This window comes from Muntiacus reevesi, chromosome 16 (genome assembly GCF_963930625.1).
Source record: "Muntiacus reevesi chromosome 16, mMunRee1.1, whole genome shotgun sequence".
In the NCBI taxonomy this organism is placed as follows: Eukaryota; Metazoa; Chordata; class Mammalia; order Artiodactyla; family Cervidae; genus Muntiacus; species Muntiacus reevesi.
Window position 1 is genome coordinate 40,184,939 of NC_089264.1, and position 14,666 is coordinate 40,199,604.

Sequence of the window (14,666 nt, forward strand, 5' to 3'; positions counted from 1 at the left end):
TAATCCTTTTGGCATTGACTTCTGTGTCTTAAATGGCATGCTTATATTCCTAGGTTTTGAGTTTTTTGCCTGTTGTAGGCATAATCTATTGAATTCTCCCTGTGAAAGATGATTTACCCATTTGTCCACTTTCTCTCCCTCTCCCTTCTCAATTTCACCCTGCCCCCCCACCAACCCCCACCACACACAATTCCAGTACTGTGGAGAATGGGAATCATTGCTGAGCTGGTACAAAGTTTCACTTCGGCACAATAGAGGGAGTTCTGGAGATGGATGTTAACGATTACACAATGATGTGAGTGCCCTCTGTGTCACTGAACTGTATGCCTTAAACAGAGTTAAGGTGGCAAGCTTTATGTGTATTTTACCCCAGTTAAAAATACTGTCAGAGAGTATAGTGAAATGTTTACAGATTAAATGAAAAAGCACAGGTGGGATAGATATGGAACAAGATTAGCAAAAGGTGGGATACTGTGAAGCCCCATGTACCTGTGTGGGACTTCGATGTACAATTCTGCCTACTTTTGTGCATGTTGGCAATTCAGTAGGAAATATTTTAAAATTTGAGGAATATCAAATTAAATATTCTAGTAGATTAATACTCTTAAAGAAGTATTTCCTGTAGCCTATGACATGCGCAAATTCTCCAGTTACTCCTGGAATTTGCTGCACAGCTACATCATTCTGGAGATTTATCCTGCTGAATTTTTCATTTCCTGAATCCTAGATCTTTCTCTTTCTTGGTTAACATCATTGTTTTGGAGAAATTTATCCTCCAGTAATATCCAATGAGAGAGAAAATTTTTCCAATATCCTGTGAGAGCTTATATGTCTGCTAAAATCTTTCTCCATTCTCACTCTTAATTAATGGAGAGATTAGTTGTGGTTACACATATGCTCATGTTCAGTCACTCAACTGAGGAGTAATTTCTGCCCCACAGGCTAGTTGCTTTGTTGTCTCTTTCTTAGGCAGAACTTGTTTCTTGTTTATTCTGGACTGTGTGTGGAGTCCTTGCATCACCAGACTTGTGTGAACATCTTATCATCAGTTTCCCATCTTTGGTGAGCTTTAGAATTGTTTTACTCCCTTGTCCCACAGGCCATTAAAATGGAAGCTCACAACATCTGGGCTTCTCAGATGCTCTGAAGACAAAATCCTGCATCACTACTCATTTATGCTTCAGAATGTCTCTTACTTTGATTTTGTGTTGCCTAACATCTTGCAAGATGGATGGCACATTTAACAATACAATGGCAAATTTTCCATATTCTATCAGGCACTTGTTGTTTGAAGAAGAGCTCAGTATGTAATCTGCCTGGAAACAGTAGTCTTGTTCCTCATAAAGAATTGTCAGAACTTTTAAAGAGTAGGCATAATCACATCTTGAGAAAATGCCTGATGAAGAAATGAATTATTAATATCATTCATTCAGGAAAATTTACATTCAAGTACTAGTGAGTGGGTTTCCAAGGTTTGTTCAGTGGTAAAGAATCCACCTGCCAATGCAGGAGATGTGACTTTGATCCTTGGGTCGGGAAGGTCCCCCGGAGTAGAAAATGGCAACCCACTCTAATATTCTTGCCTGGAAAATTCCATGGACAGAGGAACCTAGTGAGCTATGGTCCATGGGGTAACAAAGAGTTGGACATGACTGAGTGACATATGAATACTGGCTACTATATATATATATATTTTTTTTTTCTTTTTAATTTATTTCTTAGTGAAGGATAATTGCTTTACAGAATTTTGTTGTTTTCTGTCAAACCTCAGCATGAATCAGCCATAGGTATACATATATCCCCTCCTGTTTGACCCTCCCTCCCATCTCCTGCCCCATCCCACACCTCTAGATTGATACAGAGTCGCTGTTTGAGTTTCCTGAGACATACAGCAAATTCCTGTTGGTGATCTATTTTACATATGGTAATATAAGTTTCCATGTTACTCTTTCCATACATCTCACCCTCTCCTCTCCTCTCCCCATGTCCTTAAGTCTGTTCTCTATGTCTGTTTCTCCATTGCAGCCCTGTAAAGAAATTCTTCAGTACCGTTTTTCTAGATTCCGTATATATGCATTAGAATACAATGCTTATCTTTCTCTTTCTGACTCCCTTCACTCTATATAATAGGTTCTAGGTTCATCCACCTCATCAGAACTGACTCAAATGCATTCCTTTTTCTGGCTGAGTAATATTCCACTGTGTACATGTACCATAACTTCTTTATGGATTCATCTGTCTGTGGACATCTAGGTTGCTTCCATGTTCTGGCTGTTGTAAATAGTGCTGCAGTGAACAATTGGATACATGTATCATTTTTAGTTTTGGTTTCCCCAAGGGCATATGTCTAGGAGTGGGATTGTTTGGTCATATAGTGGTTTTATTCCTAGTTTTTTAAGGAGTCTCCATACCGTCTTACATAGGGGCTGTATCAGTTTACATTCCCACCAACAGTGCAAGAGCATTCCCTTTTCTCCACACCCTTTCCAGCATTTATTGTTTATAGACTTTTTGATGATGGCCATTTTGACCAGTGTGAGGTGATATCTCATTGTAGTTTTGATTTGCATTTCTTTAATAATGAGCAATGTTGAGCATCTTTTTTTTTTCCAGTAAGTTTTGTATTTATTTATTTATTTTTCATTTATTTTTATTAGTTGGAGGCTAATTACTTGACAATATTGTAGTGGTTTTTGTCATACATTGACATGAATCAGCCATGGATTTACATGCATTCCCCATCCTGATCCCCCTTCCCACCTCCCTCTATAAATGATCCCTCTGGGTCTTCCCAGTGCACCAGGCCTGAGCACCCGTCTCATGCATCCAACCTGGGCTGGTGATCTGTTTCACCCTAGATAATATGCATGTTTCGATGCTGTTCTCTCAAAACATCCCACCCTCGCCTTCTCCCACAGAGTCCAAAATTCTGTTCTATACATCTGTGTCTCTTTTTCTGTTTTGCATATAGGGTTATCATTACCATCTTTCTAAATTCCATATATATGTGTTAGTATACTGTATTGGTCTTTATCTTTCTGACTTATTTCACTCTGTATAATGGGCTCCAGTTTCATCCATCTCATTAGAACTGATTCAAATGAATTCTTTTTAATGACTGAATAATATTCCATGGTGTATATGTACCACAGCTTCCTTATCCATTCATCTGCTGATGGGCATCTAGGTTGCTTCCATGTCTTGGCTATTATAAACAGTGCTGCGATGAACATTGGGGTGCATGTGTCTCTTTCAGATCTGGTTTCCTCAGTGTGTATGCCCAGAAGTGGTATTGCTGGGTCATATGGCAGTTCTATTTCCAGTTTTTTAAGAAATCTCCACACTGTTCTCCATAGTGGCTGTACTAGTTTGCATTCCCACCAACAGTGTAAGAGGGTTCCCTTTTCTCCACACCCTCTCCAGCATTTATTGCTTGTAGACTTTTGGATAGTAGCCATCCTGACTGGCGTGTAATGGTACCTCATTGTGGTTTTGATTTGCATTTCTCTGATAATGAGTGATGTTGAGCATCTTTTCATGTATTTGTTAGCCATCTGTATGTCTTTGTTGGAGAAATGTCCGTTTAGGTCTTTTTCCCAATTTTTGATTGGGTTGTTAGTTTTTCTGTCATTGAGCTGTGTGAGCTGCTTGTATATTTTTGAGATTAATCCTTTGTCAGTTGTTTCATTTGCTATTATTTTCCCTCATTTTGATGGTTGTCTTTTCCCCTTGCTTGTAGTTTCCTTTGCTGTGCAAAAGCTTTTAAGTTTAATCAGGCCCCACTTGTCTACTTCAGTTTTTATTTCCATTACTCTTTGGAGGTGGGTCATAGAGGATCTTGCTTTGATTTATGTCATTGAGTGTTCTGCATATGTTTTCCTCTAAGAGTTTTATAGTTTCTGGTCTTACATTTAGTAATCCATTTTGAGTTTATCTTTGTGTATGATGTTAGGAGGTGTTCTAATTTCATTCTTTTACATATAGTTGTCAGTTTTCCCAGCACCATTTATTGAAGAGGCTGCTTTTCCCCCATTGTATATTTTGCCTCCTTTTTCAAAAATAAGGTACCAGTAGGTGCATGAGTTTATTTCTGGGCTTTCTATCTTGTTCCATTGGTCTATAGTTCTGTTTCTGTGCCAGTACCATACTGTCTTGATGACTGTAGTATACTCTGAAGTCAGGAAGGTTGATTCCTCCAGCTCCTTTCTTCTTTCTCAAGACTGCTTTGGCTATTTGGGGTCTTTTGTGTTTCCATATGAATTGTGAATTTTTTTGTTCTAGTTCTGTGAAAAATGCCGTTGGTAATTTGATAGGAATCACCTTGAATCTGTAGATTGCATTTGATAGTATAGTCATTTTCACAGTATTGATTCTTCCTACCCAGGAACATGGAATATCTCTTCATCTATTTATGTTGTCTTTGATTTCTTTCATCAGTGTCTTATAATTTTCTGTGTACAGTTCTTTTGTCTCCTTAGGTAAGCCTATTCCTAGATATTTAATTCTTTTTGTTTCAATGATGAATGGAAAGTGAAAGAAAGTGAAGTCGCTCAGTCATGTCTGACTCTTTGTGACTGCAAGGACTGTAGCCTACCAGGCTCCTCCGTCCATGGAATTTCTAGGCAAGAGTACTGGAGTGGGTTGCCATTTTCTTCGCCAGGGGATCTTCCGGATCCGGGGATCGAACCTGGGTCTCCTGCATTGCAGGCAGATGCATGGTGAATGGAATTGATTCCTTAATTTCTCTTTATGATTTTTCATTGTTAGTATACTATGTATATTTTTTAAAGGCCACTATATATTTTTTCTTTTATCAAAATTTCAACTATAATGGTTAATTTTTGATTCATGTTCTGATTCTCATAGAAACAATGTTGCTTATACATGTTTCATCTAGTATACACCTAGAATAAACTACTCCACATAAGTGAATTTTCCTGCTGACACTGACCTATTAAAATTGTCAAAACTTATTGTAAGCACTTAAGAAGGACTGTCTTCCAAAATGCATGTCAAGTTATTCATTTCTAATGCTTCATATATTTAGCAGCATGGGCATAAATTGACTCATCAGTCAGGCTTTATTACTAAGAGCAGTGTGGTTCAGTGGAAGGACTTGAACTTCAGTATCAGACAAATCTGGAAACACATCTTGGGTTCTGTGCATGCCAAGTTGCTTCAGTCATGTCTGACTCTTTGCAACCCTATGGACTGTAGCCTGCCAGGCTCCTCTGTCTGTGGGATTCTCCAGGCAAGAATACTGGAGTGGATTGTCATGCCCTCCTCTAGATGATCTTCCCAACCTAGGGATCAAACCTGCATTTCCTGTGGCTACTGCGTTGCAGGTGGATTCTTTATCGCTGAGCCACCAGAGAAGTCCCCATATCTTGGTTCTACTACTTAATGAAAAGTGTTGTCTTAGGTAAGTACTTATTGGTGATATGTGAGGCCAGCTTGTACTGGCTCACCAGTGCCCACAGTTAAATTTTCATTAATTTTACAAGCTGATTCTTTTTAATTTAATTAATTAAATTAAATTAAATTAAATTTGTTTGGCTGCATGAGGTCTTAGTTACAGCACATAGGATTTTTGTTGTGGCATGTAGGATCTTTGTTGCAGTGTATGGGTTCTTTGCTTCAGTGTTTGGGCTTCTCTGCAGTGGCTCTGGGCCTCTAGAATACACAGGCTAAGCAGTTGCAGTGCTCAGGTTTAGTTGCCCTGTGGCATGTGGAATCTTATTTCCCTGACCAAGGATTGAACCCATGTCCCTTACATTGAAAGGTGGATTCTTAACCACTGGATGACCAGGAAAATACCCTATGAGCTGATTCTTAAATATATAGCCAGTATTAAAGATTTGATTACCTAAACATAAATAATTTATATTAAAAACAAAGATAATAAATATTCAAATCCTTATCTCCTAATTATTTTAACACATTTTATTATTAGCTATGCCCTTGAGGCTACTTGTACCTGTATAGAAGAAATACTGTCTAATGATATGCCATTGTTCATCTTGCAACTCTGCCTTCAGTGCTATCCTATGGGGTGACACTGGTCATGTGTAATTATTTACACCACAGAAATTGGCAAGTGCCACAAGTCAGCATTTGATTTACTGTTTTGTTGGTTGCCTGGACTCAAGAAAGTGACAGATAAAATATAAATAATGCAGAGTAAATGAATGTGTCATATGCCTATAACTGTTACATTGTGAGTAGGACAAAAAAAATATTCTTCCAGTGTTTGAAAACTATTACCAGTTTAACAAGAAAATTGCTTATGTCACTGATGAACAAGTGAAATTCTGATGTATTATTGTTTTCCTTTCACTGTGCCTGTTAATTTAAACAAAGATACCAGTCAACAGTCACATGAGAACTACTCACATTTGTCAGGTTGTATATTGTGGATTGACTCCCCATATAAGAGTCTGGCAAAAATCTAAACAAGTATTCTATGAGAATCAATTGGCTATAAGTAGAGAGCATTGCATATTGTTATTTGGAAGTTGTGTATTATACATCCTTTATCCCAATATACCTCTATACCAATATAATTTATAATAAATATGTATACATAATGGTATATACATTTTTTAATATACAACCAGTTGTTAATATTTACCAGCACACAACTGCCTAAACTCTCTGAGATTAAGCTTCTTCATTTATTGTAAATCAATTATTCAAACTATGAATACCATGCTTGACTGAAGTTGTATTTTAGTATTCATACCTATTTCATTCTAAGATTGAATATCAGTATTCTTTTTCTTTTTTCCTCTAAACCCCGTGTATAGAAATAACTTGAGAGCCATTGGGATGTATAAAACTTTTTGCCTGTATATGATATGCCTCCACAGTATAATAATTTGTAATATTCATAATTTCTTTGTGTAGATCTTTAATACCCTGCCTTGATATCAACTGTCATTTTTGCTATTGTCAGAGCTCCTTCTTTTAGCAGTCTTCCTGTGTCCCCACGGTTCTCTCCTGTAAATTATAGTGCATGTTGTCTTTTTGTTGGTCTGGAGACTATGTCTAATCCTATCAGAATTGTGCACAAAATATGAGAAAGTTAGTGCTAAATGTAGACCTAAAAAACTTTCCTATAATTGTTTTAGTCTCTTTACTCTAGCTGTGACTTCCTTTCTTGCGTGAAAGTCATTTTGAACTATTTTAGGTATATAAAAATGGTTGTGGATAATGTAATCAACAGCCTCTTAGATACCTGTTAGCCAGCTTAAGGAGTGAAACATAAGAGATGCCAAGGGCCCTCAGGCTCCTGCTTGTCTCCATTTCCCTCTCTTTTCTACCCAAAGGCAGCCACCAGCTTGAGCTGATCGTCTCCAGGCACGCTGTTGTGTGTTTACCTCATATGTATATGTTCAGGAAATCCATCTTTGGATTTATATATTTTGTATAAAACATGATATAGTACTGTATATAATCTTTTAAAAATTAATAACCTTTATATTTTAGAGCAATTTTAGAGTGACAGAAAAATTGAGCACAAAGTACAGAATTCTCCGTATCCCATTCCCCCAATTTCCCCTACCTGGCATTAGTGTGGGTCATTGGTTCCAAATGATGGGTGAATATTGATACATTATTATTCAATGAAGTTCACAGTGTGTGGGTTTTGACAAATGTATAATGTCATGTATCCACTATTATAGTATCATACAGAATGTAGTCCACCCTTGAACAACATGGGGTTAGGGGAACAGACCCACTGCCCAGAGGAAAAGGCAGGTACAATTTTCGTAGTTTCACTGCCATAAAAATCTCCCGTGCTGCATGGATTCATTCCTGTATATGTATTTCAAATCTTGATTTTTTCTTTAGCTTAACATTATAGTTTTGAGGGTGTCTTAGCCCATTTGGACTGCTCTAACCAAAGACCGTGAACTAGGGGGTTTGTAAGCAGCGAACGTTTATTTCTCACGGTTCTGGATGCTGTAAGTTGGGGTGAGGGTGCCAGCATGGCCAGGTGAAGACCCTCTTCCTCAACACAGGCTTCTTGTATCCTCATGGGGCAGAAGGAGGTAGGGAGCGCTGTGGGGCCTTCTTTTAGAAGCAGCAATCTCATTCACGAACGCTCCACTCTCCTGACTTAAGCTCCTCCCCAAATCATCACATTGGGTGTTAGGATTTCCACCTCTGAATTTGGGGGGACACAAACAGTCAGAGCAGAGCAGAGGGTTATCTATGCTCTGATTCATTCACTGTAACAACTTATTTGTGTTTCCTCTCTGTGAATATACCTAAAGTTAATTATCTGTTCTGTTGGTAGGACATAGGTTGTTTCTAGGATTTTGCTGTGACAGAAAACCCTTCCTCAATAATCTCATATAGTCTTTTTGTGAAAATATATGAGCATACTTTCAGGGTATGCCCTTAGAAGTGGAATTAAAGAGTCATGAGATTTTAAAAAATCAATCGTTTGTACTGTAAAATGGATTCTAACTTCCATTTTAGACAAAATTTCTGTGTGAACAGATATTTCAAATCTAATGTAATTTTTGCTTTCTGTCCCTCTAGTGTGTGATGTTCTCTCTTACCTCTGGGCTTATTCTGTTCCTAGCTCCTCTTTTTTTTCTATTTTCTCTCATCCCTACCTCCTAGCATTTCACTTTGATGAGTCAACATCTCCTCTAGATTTCAGTCTAGGAGTGTCTTCTCTAAGATTTTTCTGACTCTTGCCCACATCTGGATAAACACCTCTCCTGGCTTTCTTGCAGGAACCATTATGTTGGCTGTTTTATAATTTCATGTAATTGACAAGGACAAGAATTGCAGCGGAGTTCAGCCTGGTATCCACTAAGCTTAGCTTGGAGCCTGATACAGAGCATGTGTTGAATTAAGGGAGGTGTGAATGAATGAATGTAGGATACTTTTATTATCTCAACAATGGCAGGAACTAACACCCTTCCCACAATAGCTGACTGGACCATCTCAGGCTCCAGGGTTAGATGACAGGAAGATAGGATTCAGGTGTCAAGGGTCAAAGATAGAGTCCCAAGACTGCTTTATGCACAATGAGGACAAGGTGTGTCTGTCAGGGCCAGGAGAAATGTTCACAAGAAGGAGATGTTTTCAACTCAGACGCTCATAAACTGAGCCCTGCCTCTGTCTACCAGCTGGGAGATCTTCAGATAATGAACCGTGAAAGCCTGCTATGCTGCGGCATTATGCAATAATTTTTCATTTGCCACCAGTCAGCTTCAGGGATCAAGGACAGCTGAACACATAACCCACTCATGCATGTTATTTTAAAGGCATATTTTAAAGTTATCAATATGGTACATTGAGTTAATGAGGGATGTTCTTTTGGTGACAAATATTTACATTCCACATATGCCTCTTGATGTCAAGAGTGTAACGGTTTCATTTTCTTCTTTTTCTCAGGAGGCTGGGATGCAGATGGAAAAGGCCCTTGTGTCTGGGACACATTCACCCATCAGGGAGGAGAGAGAGTTTTCAAGAACCAGACTGGCGATGTAGCTTGTGGCAGCTACACTCTGTGGGAGGAAGATTTGAAATGTATCAAACAGCTTGGATTGACTCATTACCGCTTCTCTCTTTCCTGGTCACGTCTGTTACCTGATGGGACGACAGGTTTCATCAACCAGAAAGGCAAGTGTTTCTTAAGAATAGAAGGTTGCAGCTTTAATTCAAGGTTATTGCTGCAGTCTGGCATAATTAATCCAGGATGCTATTCTTCAGCGTAGCTTTGAGATTGCAAGTTTTTAGAGTGATTATAGGATACATTTTTTGAAATGGATTTCCATTAGCTTTTCCAGTATTATTCTGGTTTCCCTCAACTGGAGATCTTTGTTGGGAGGGGTGGAAATAGATGGGCAGGAAGTAGGTTGGAATAAGTGTTTTACTTATGTAAAATGTTACTTGAGTATTGACCTGAAGGTGAATTTCCAAAGGTTGTGTATAATCTATTTTCAGTTGTGTTATGCTGTGATAAGTCATGAAAAACCCTACAGAACTTGAGAAGATTCTGAGCATTTCAACTGGAGCTGAATTAGTGGAGTTAATTAGCTAGCACAGAGGTTGGCCCCAGAGGCCCTGGAATCTGTTCACTTTGGATTAAGTGCCAGAGATTTCACTTACTATCTTTGTGAGCATCTCGTGGACCTCGCTTGGTGCCTCAGTTTCCCCATGAGGAGAAAGGGATACTGTAATAGCTCCTACTTCCAAGTGTTGTTGGAAGAGTAAATGAAACAGTCTTTTAAAGTGCTTTATATAGTAGTTGGTATAGCAGAAAAGCATTCAATAAGTGTTAGTTATTATTTGTCTTATGCCTTGTAATAAAGAAGACTGTTGCCCTATTTGAAAGCCTATTATTTATGAAGCATTTTGCATACATTTTCTCTAAACCCCACAAATCAACGAGGAAGGTATAAGTACCACATTTTACAGAGTTGCATGTTCAAATCCAGATATTTTGTTAACTTTGCATTTTTGGGTGGGTCTGGGATTTAAGCCTAAGATTTGGCTAACTCCTTCCACACAACTGGAGTTGGCGAGCTATGACCTGAGACCCAAACTTGACCTGATCCCTATTTTTATAAATAAAGTTTTATTTGTAGTACAACTGTACCCCTTCATTATGTGTAGTCTGTGGTTGCTTTCCCACTGCTATGGTAGCATTGAATAGCTGGAGCAAAGACTGGACAGCCTGCAAAGCCTGAAATGTTTACCACATGGTCCTTTATAGAAAAAAAGTTTTGTAACCCCTGCATGACAATGAAATGACTTCTTCATAAAGAACTTTTGTTGCTCCTTCATTCTGGATGAGATTTCCCACGACTCCTAGGGTTGGGATGGGGTGAGGCGAGGAGGTGCTTAATGTGCAGGATTTGGGAGGAATGTTCTCTCAGCATCTCACAACTGCCAGGCTGCCTCACCACACTTGCACTTCAAAGAGACAGCATTGAAGCAGAGGTTCTTCTTGATTAAGTTATCTGCTTTCTTGGATACAACAGCGACAACAAATGTAGTGAGAACAGTCTGTGATAACAGCTTCTAGGTGGACCTGTGCACTTGCCTTCTGTGTAGCGGTGGGGGGAAACCTCTGCATTGTGAAATGGAAGCCCAGCATACGGATGCACCACACCATGGCTTTCAAGTCGCTTCCCCCAGATAAGGAAGATACAAGTTTAGCAGGCCCATGACTGGATTCTAAAGACATTAGGCCCTGTTTTTAACTGCTCTTGGTTAAAGGTCTCCTTTCTTGGCATCAGCGGCCAGTTTTATTTTTTGACTTTGAACAGGAGGTAATTTGTTGCTCAGTTTAAAAATTAACTTGTCATCTCCCACCGTCTTAATCTATCATCTGTACCCCCTCTTTTGTTTGCCACCCTCATAACCTTCAAGGATTAAAAGCTAAGAGTAATCTTTGAGTCTTCTTTTTTCTTTTCTTCTTACATCTAACTAGTTGCCAAATATGATCCATTCTTCTTATGCCTCTTTAACTTCTTCCCCCTGCCCGCTCCAGTCATCTTCTCTCTCCCTGCCCTGGTTTAGATGTTTATCATCCTCATCAAGGGCTTTTTGATATGCCCTTGACGGATATACCTACACTCACTCTCTTTCTTTGTCCTTTAATCCTTCGTGCAAAATGCCACCACAGCAATTTTCCGAAAGCTTGGCCCAAGACATGCTGGCTTGCATCATCTCCTGCTAAAACAAAGCAACATAAAAGTTTTTTAGTCATCTAAACTCCTTCATATATCATTTCAGGTTTTACTTGACTTAGTCTTGACTCACCTCTGAGGCATTCCAGGCTGAAATTCCCCCATGCATATGGTCTATGCAGTTCCTCCACACAATGCCCTAAGCACATAACCCACTACTTATTAAACATGCTGTGTAATTTTCCACTTTTGAAGAAAAACTTTTAAGTTCTTCCTCCTGCCTGGAATGGCTTTTTAAAAAAAATTCCCAACTATACCTGTGAAATGTTTTGTATACGTTTAAGGTCTAGCACAGGTGGTTCAGATGAAAAAGAATCTGCCTGCAGTGTGGGAGACCTGGGTTCGATCCCTGAGTAGAGAAGATCCCCTAGAGGCAGGCATGACAGCCCACTCCAATATTCTTGCCTGGAGAATCCCCATGGACAGAGGAGCCTGGTGGGCTACAGCCCATGGAGTTGCAAAGAGTCGGACACGACTAAAGGACTAGGCACAGCACGCAGCGTGAGGTCTAGCACAAACGTGTTCTCTTCTTTAGAGTCCCTATTTCAGGACAAAAAATATTTTTTTTTTCTTTAAATTCTCATAGTGCTTTGAAAAACTCTTAGAATATTTCTTACATTCTTCACTCTTGGCATTATTAAATCCCCTGCTTGATTGTGAGTACTTTGTGTTTAATTCAACCCAGGAAATGTATATCAAGTGTCTGCTTTGTGTCAAGGACAGTGCTCCATACACTTGACAGAAATATGAGAATCCCTGAAACTGTGTACAGAGTAGTGGGCAGATATGTCTGCCTCGTTCACCCCTGTGACCTAGTACAATGCCCTGCAGGGAGGAATTCAGTAAACACTTAACTGAATTAGATCACTAACCATCATAGAGATCACTCTAAGGGAGTTATCTAGTTGCACAGTTGTGTCTGGCTCTTTGTGATCCCATGGACTACAGCCCACCAGGCTGCTCTGTCCTTGGAATTCTCCAGGCAAGAGTACTGGAGTGGGCTGCCATTGCAGTGGTTGACTTTTATTGAGTGTTTAGTATCTGCAGCTCCCTGTGACAAGCACTGCACCTGCTTTTGCTGAGTCAGTGCTCCTAACAGCCCTGTGAGTGAGGAGGGCTCTCCCTAACAGAGGGAATCATGGTAATCTGGGGTGTAAGGCTGGGCATAAATTTGCCAAGACAACACATTTAGTTAGAGCTGAGTTCAACCTAGTTCTGTCTCATGTCAAAAACGTAAGGTTCCAGAGACATTTACAACATCACGAAACCACTTGTATGCTTGTGCTGGGCTTCCCTGGTGGCCGAGATGGTAGAGAATCTGCCTGCAGTGCAGGAGACCTGGGTTCAATCCCTGGGTCGGGACGATCCCCTGGAGAAGGGAATGGCAGCCCACTCTAGTATTCTTGCCTGGAGAATCCCATGGGCAGAGGAATGTGGAAGGCTACAGTCCATGGGGTCACAAACAGCCGGATATGACGGATATGACTGAGTGCCTAACACACACACACACCCACACACACACACAGACGCATGCTTTGTGCTAAATTCCCTGATAGTAACGCGAGGTGGAGGCACTACATTACTAAAACTCATGCCGCTGTTCTAGCCTATGATTCTAGGAGTTTGGAGTTTTTACTGTTTCCATTTGGGTGGTAAACAACAACACCACCTTGTAATATAGGTCCATGATTACTTCTCTGAAATTCTAAAATCCAAAAGGTTCTGAATGTTGAATCCTTTTTTTACTAAGTTTAATTCTAAAACAAAGTAGGCAACAAAAGCTGACCTGAGTTGATGGCAAAGTTTTAATATCATCTCAGTTCATTTTGCTTAGTGAGAATATTTATCTGTTTTACTGCAGAAATATTAAGGGATACTGACCCACCCCCCACTGGGGGTGCTAAACTTAATATATAGTATTTACTGTGTTTTTTTTCTAAAAATCCTCAACTTCTGAAAACATGGCTGCCATGATTAAAGGATTATGGACCCGTGGCAATACCTCAACATGTCTAGTTACTTAACACCAACTCCAGATACACAGAAGTTCATGGAGCTCCCTGTAGATTAGACATCCAAGAACAGGGCAGCAGAGAAGGTAGAGAGTGTTGGTGGAAGGGGGTTGGAGTCACTGGGGCCACCCAGACAATGTGAAGGATTCACTGGTGCAGTTCTCACGTGGGGATCACCTTGTCTCAGCACTGAGCTTTTTATGTTTGGCACTAGCTTTTGTAAAGCCAAAGCTGATTAATATTACAGACTTTTCCATGAGCAAGAGGGCACTGGAGGTGCTTCCAGTAGGCAGAATTTCAATAAGTGGTTGCTCATTCTTGTGCAGTGATCTGTTGAAGCAGTTGGAACTGTTTTAACTCAGAAAGGCCATCATTTGCTTTTTCTGTTTAAACATTTTCTCAAAGAGCATGTAAAGAATTAGAGAATCCTTGTCACTGTCCTTTCCAAGAAACTCAAGTTTTTGTATTTGACTTCCTATTTTAAAGCTTGACGAGGGGACATTTGGAAACTTGTAAATAAAATCCTGTGTTCCCAAACTGGAAGAATATTTTACAAAGTGGTATTATTACATGGCTTTTCTCTTTCAAATGTCAAGTTTTTGAGGCTTAACAAGAAGAGATTGAGCTGGCAGCTGAAATCACATATTTCTGTCTTTCTCAACTGTTCAAGTGCGTTTTCATATCTGCCACAAATGTAAGTTTCAAGTGATTAGCAAAAGACCCAATTATTGGAAATAGAAAGGGAAAAGGAAAAGGAATGGTTATGTAGAATTTCTTTCATGCTTTGATTTAAAATATTAGCACACTTAGAGGAATGGTAGTTAAGTAAACTAAGGAGAATTTATTAATCTCCTACTCTGTATTGGGCAGCATGGAAGACTGAATAATACCCCCTCAAAGATGTCTGTGGCTTCATTCTTAGAAACTGAATATA

General features: G+C 39.5%; 1 protein-coding gene across 1 annotated transcript in view; it reads left to right on the forward strand.

Moving 5' to 3' along the window:
• The window catches only part of LOC136147905 (cytosolic beta-glucosidase), a 124,919-nt gene that overhangs the window by 37,921 nt on the left and 72,332 nt on the right, over positions 1-14,666 (forward strand). Inside the window, exon 2 of the mRNA XM_065907248.1 lies at positions 9,418-9,645. Coding sequence (XP_065763320.1) covers positions 9,418-9,645 — 228 coding nt within the window. The remainder of the gene's footprint in view (positions 1-9,417; positions 9,646-14,666) is intronic.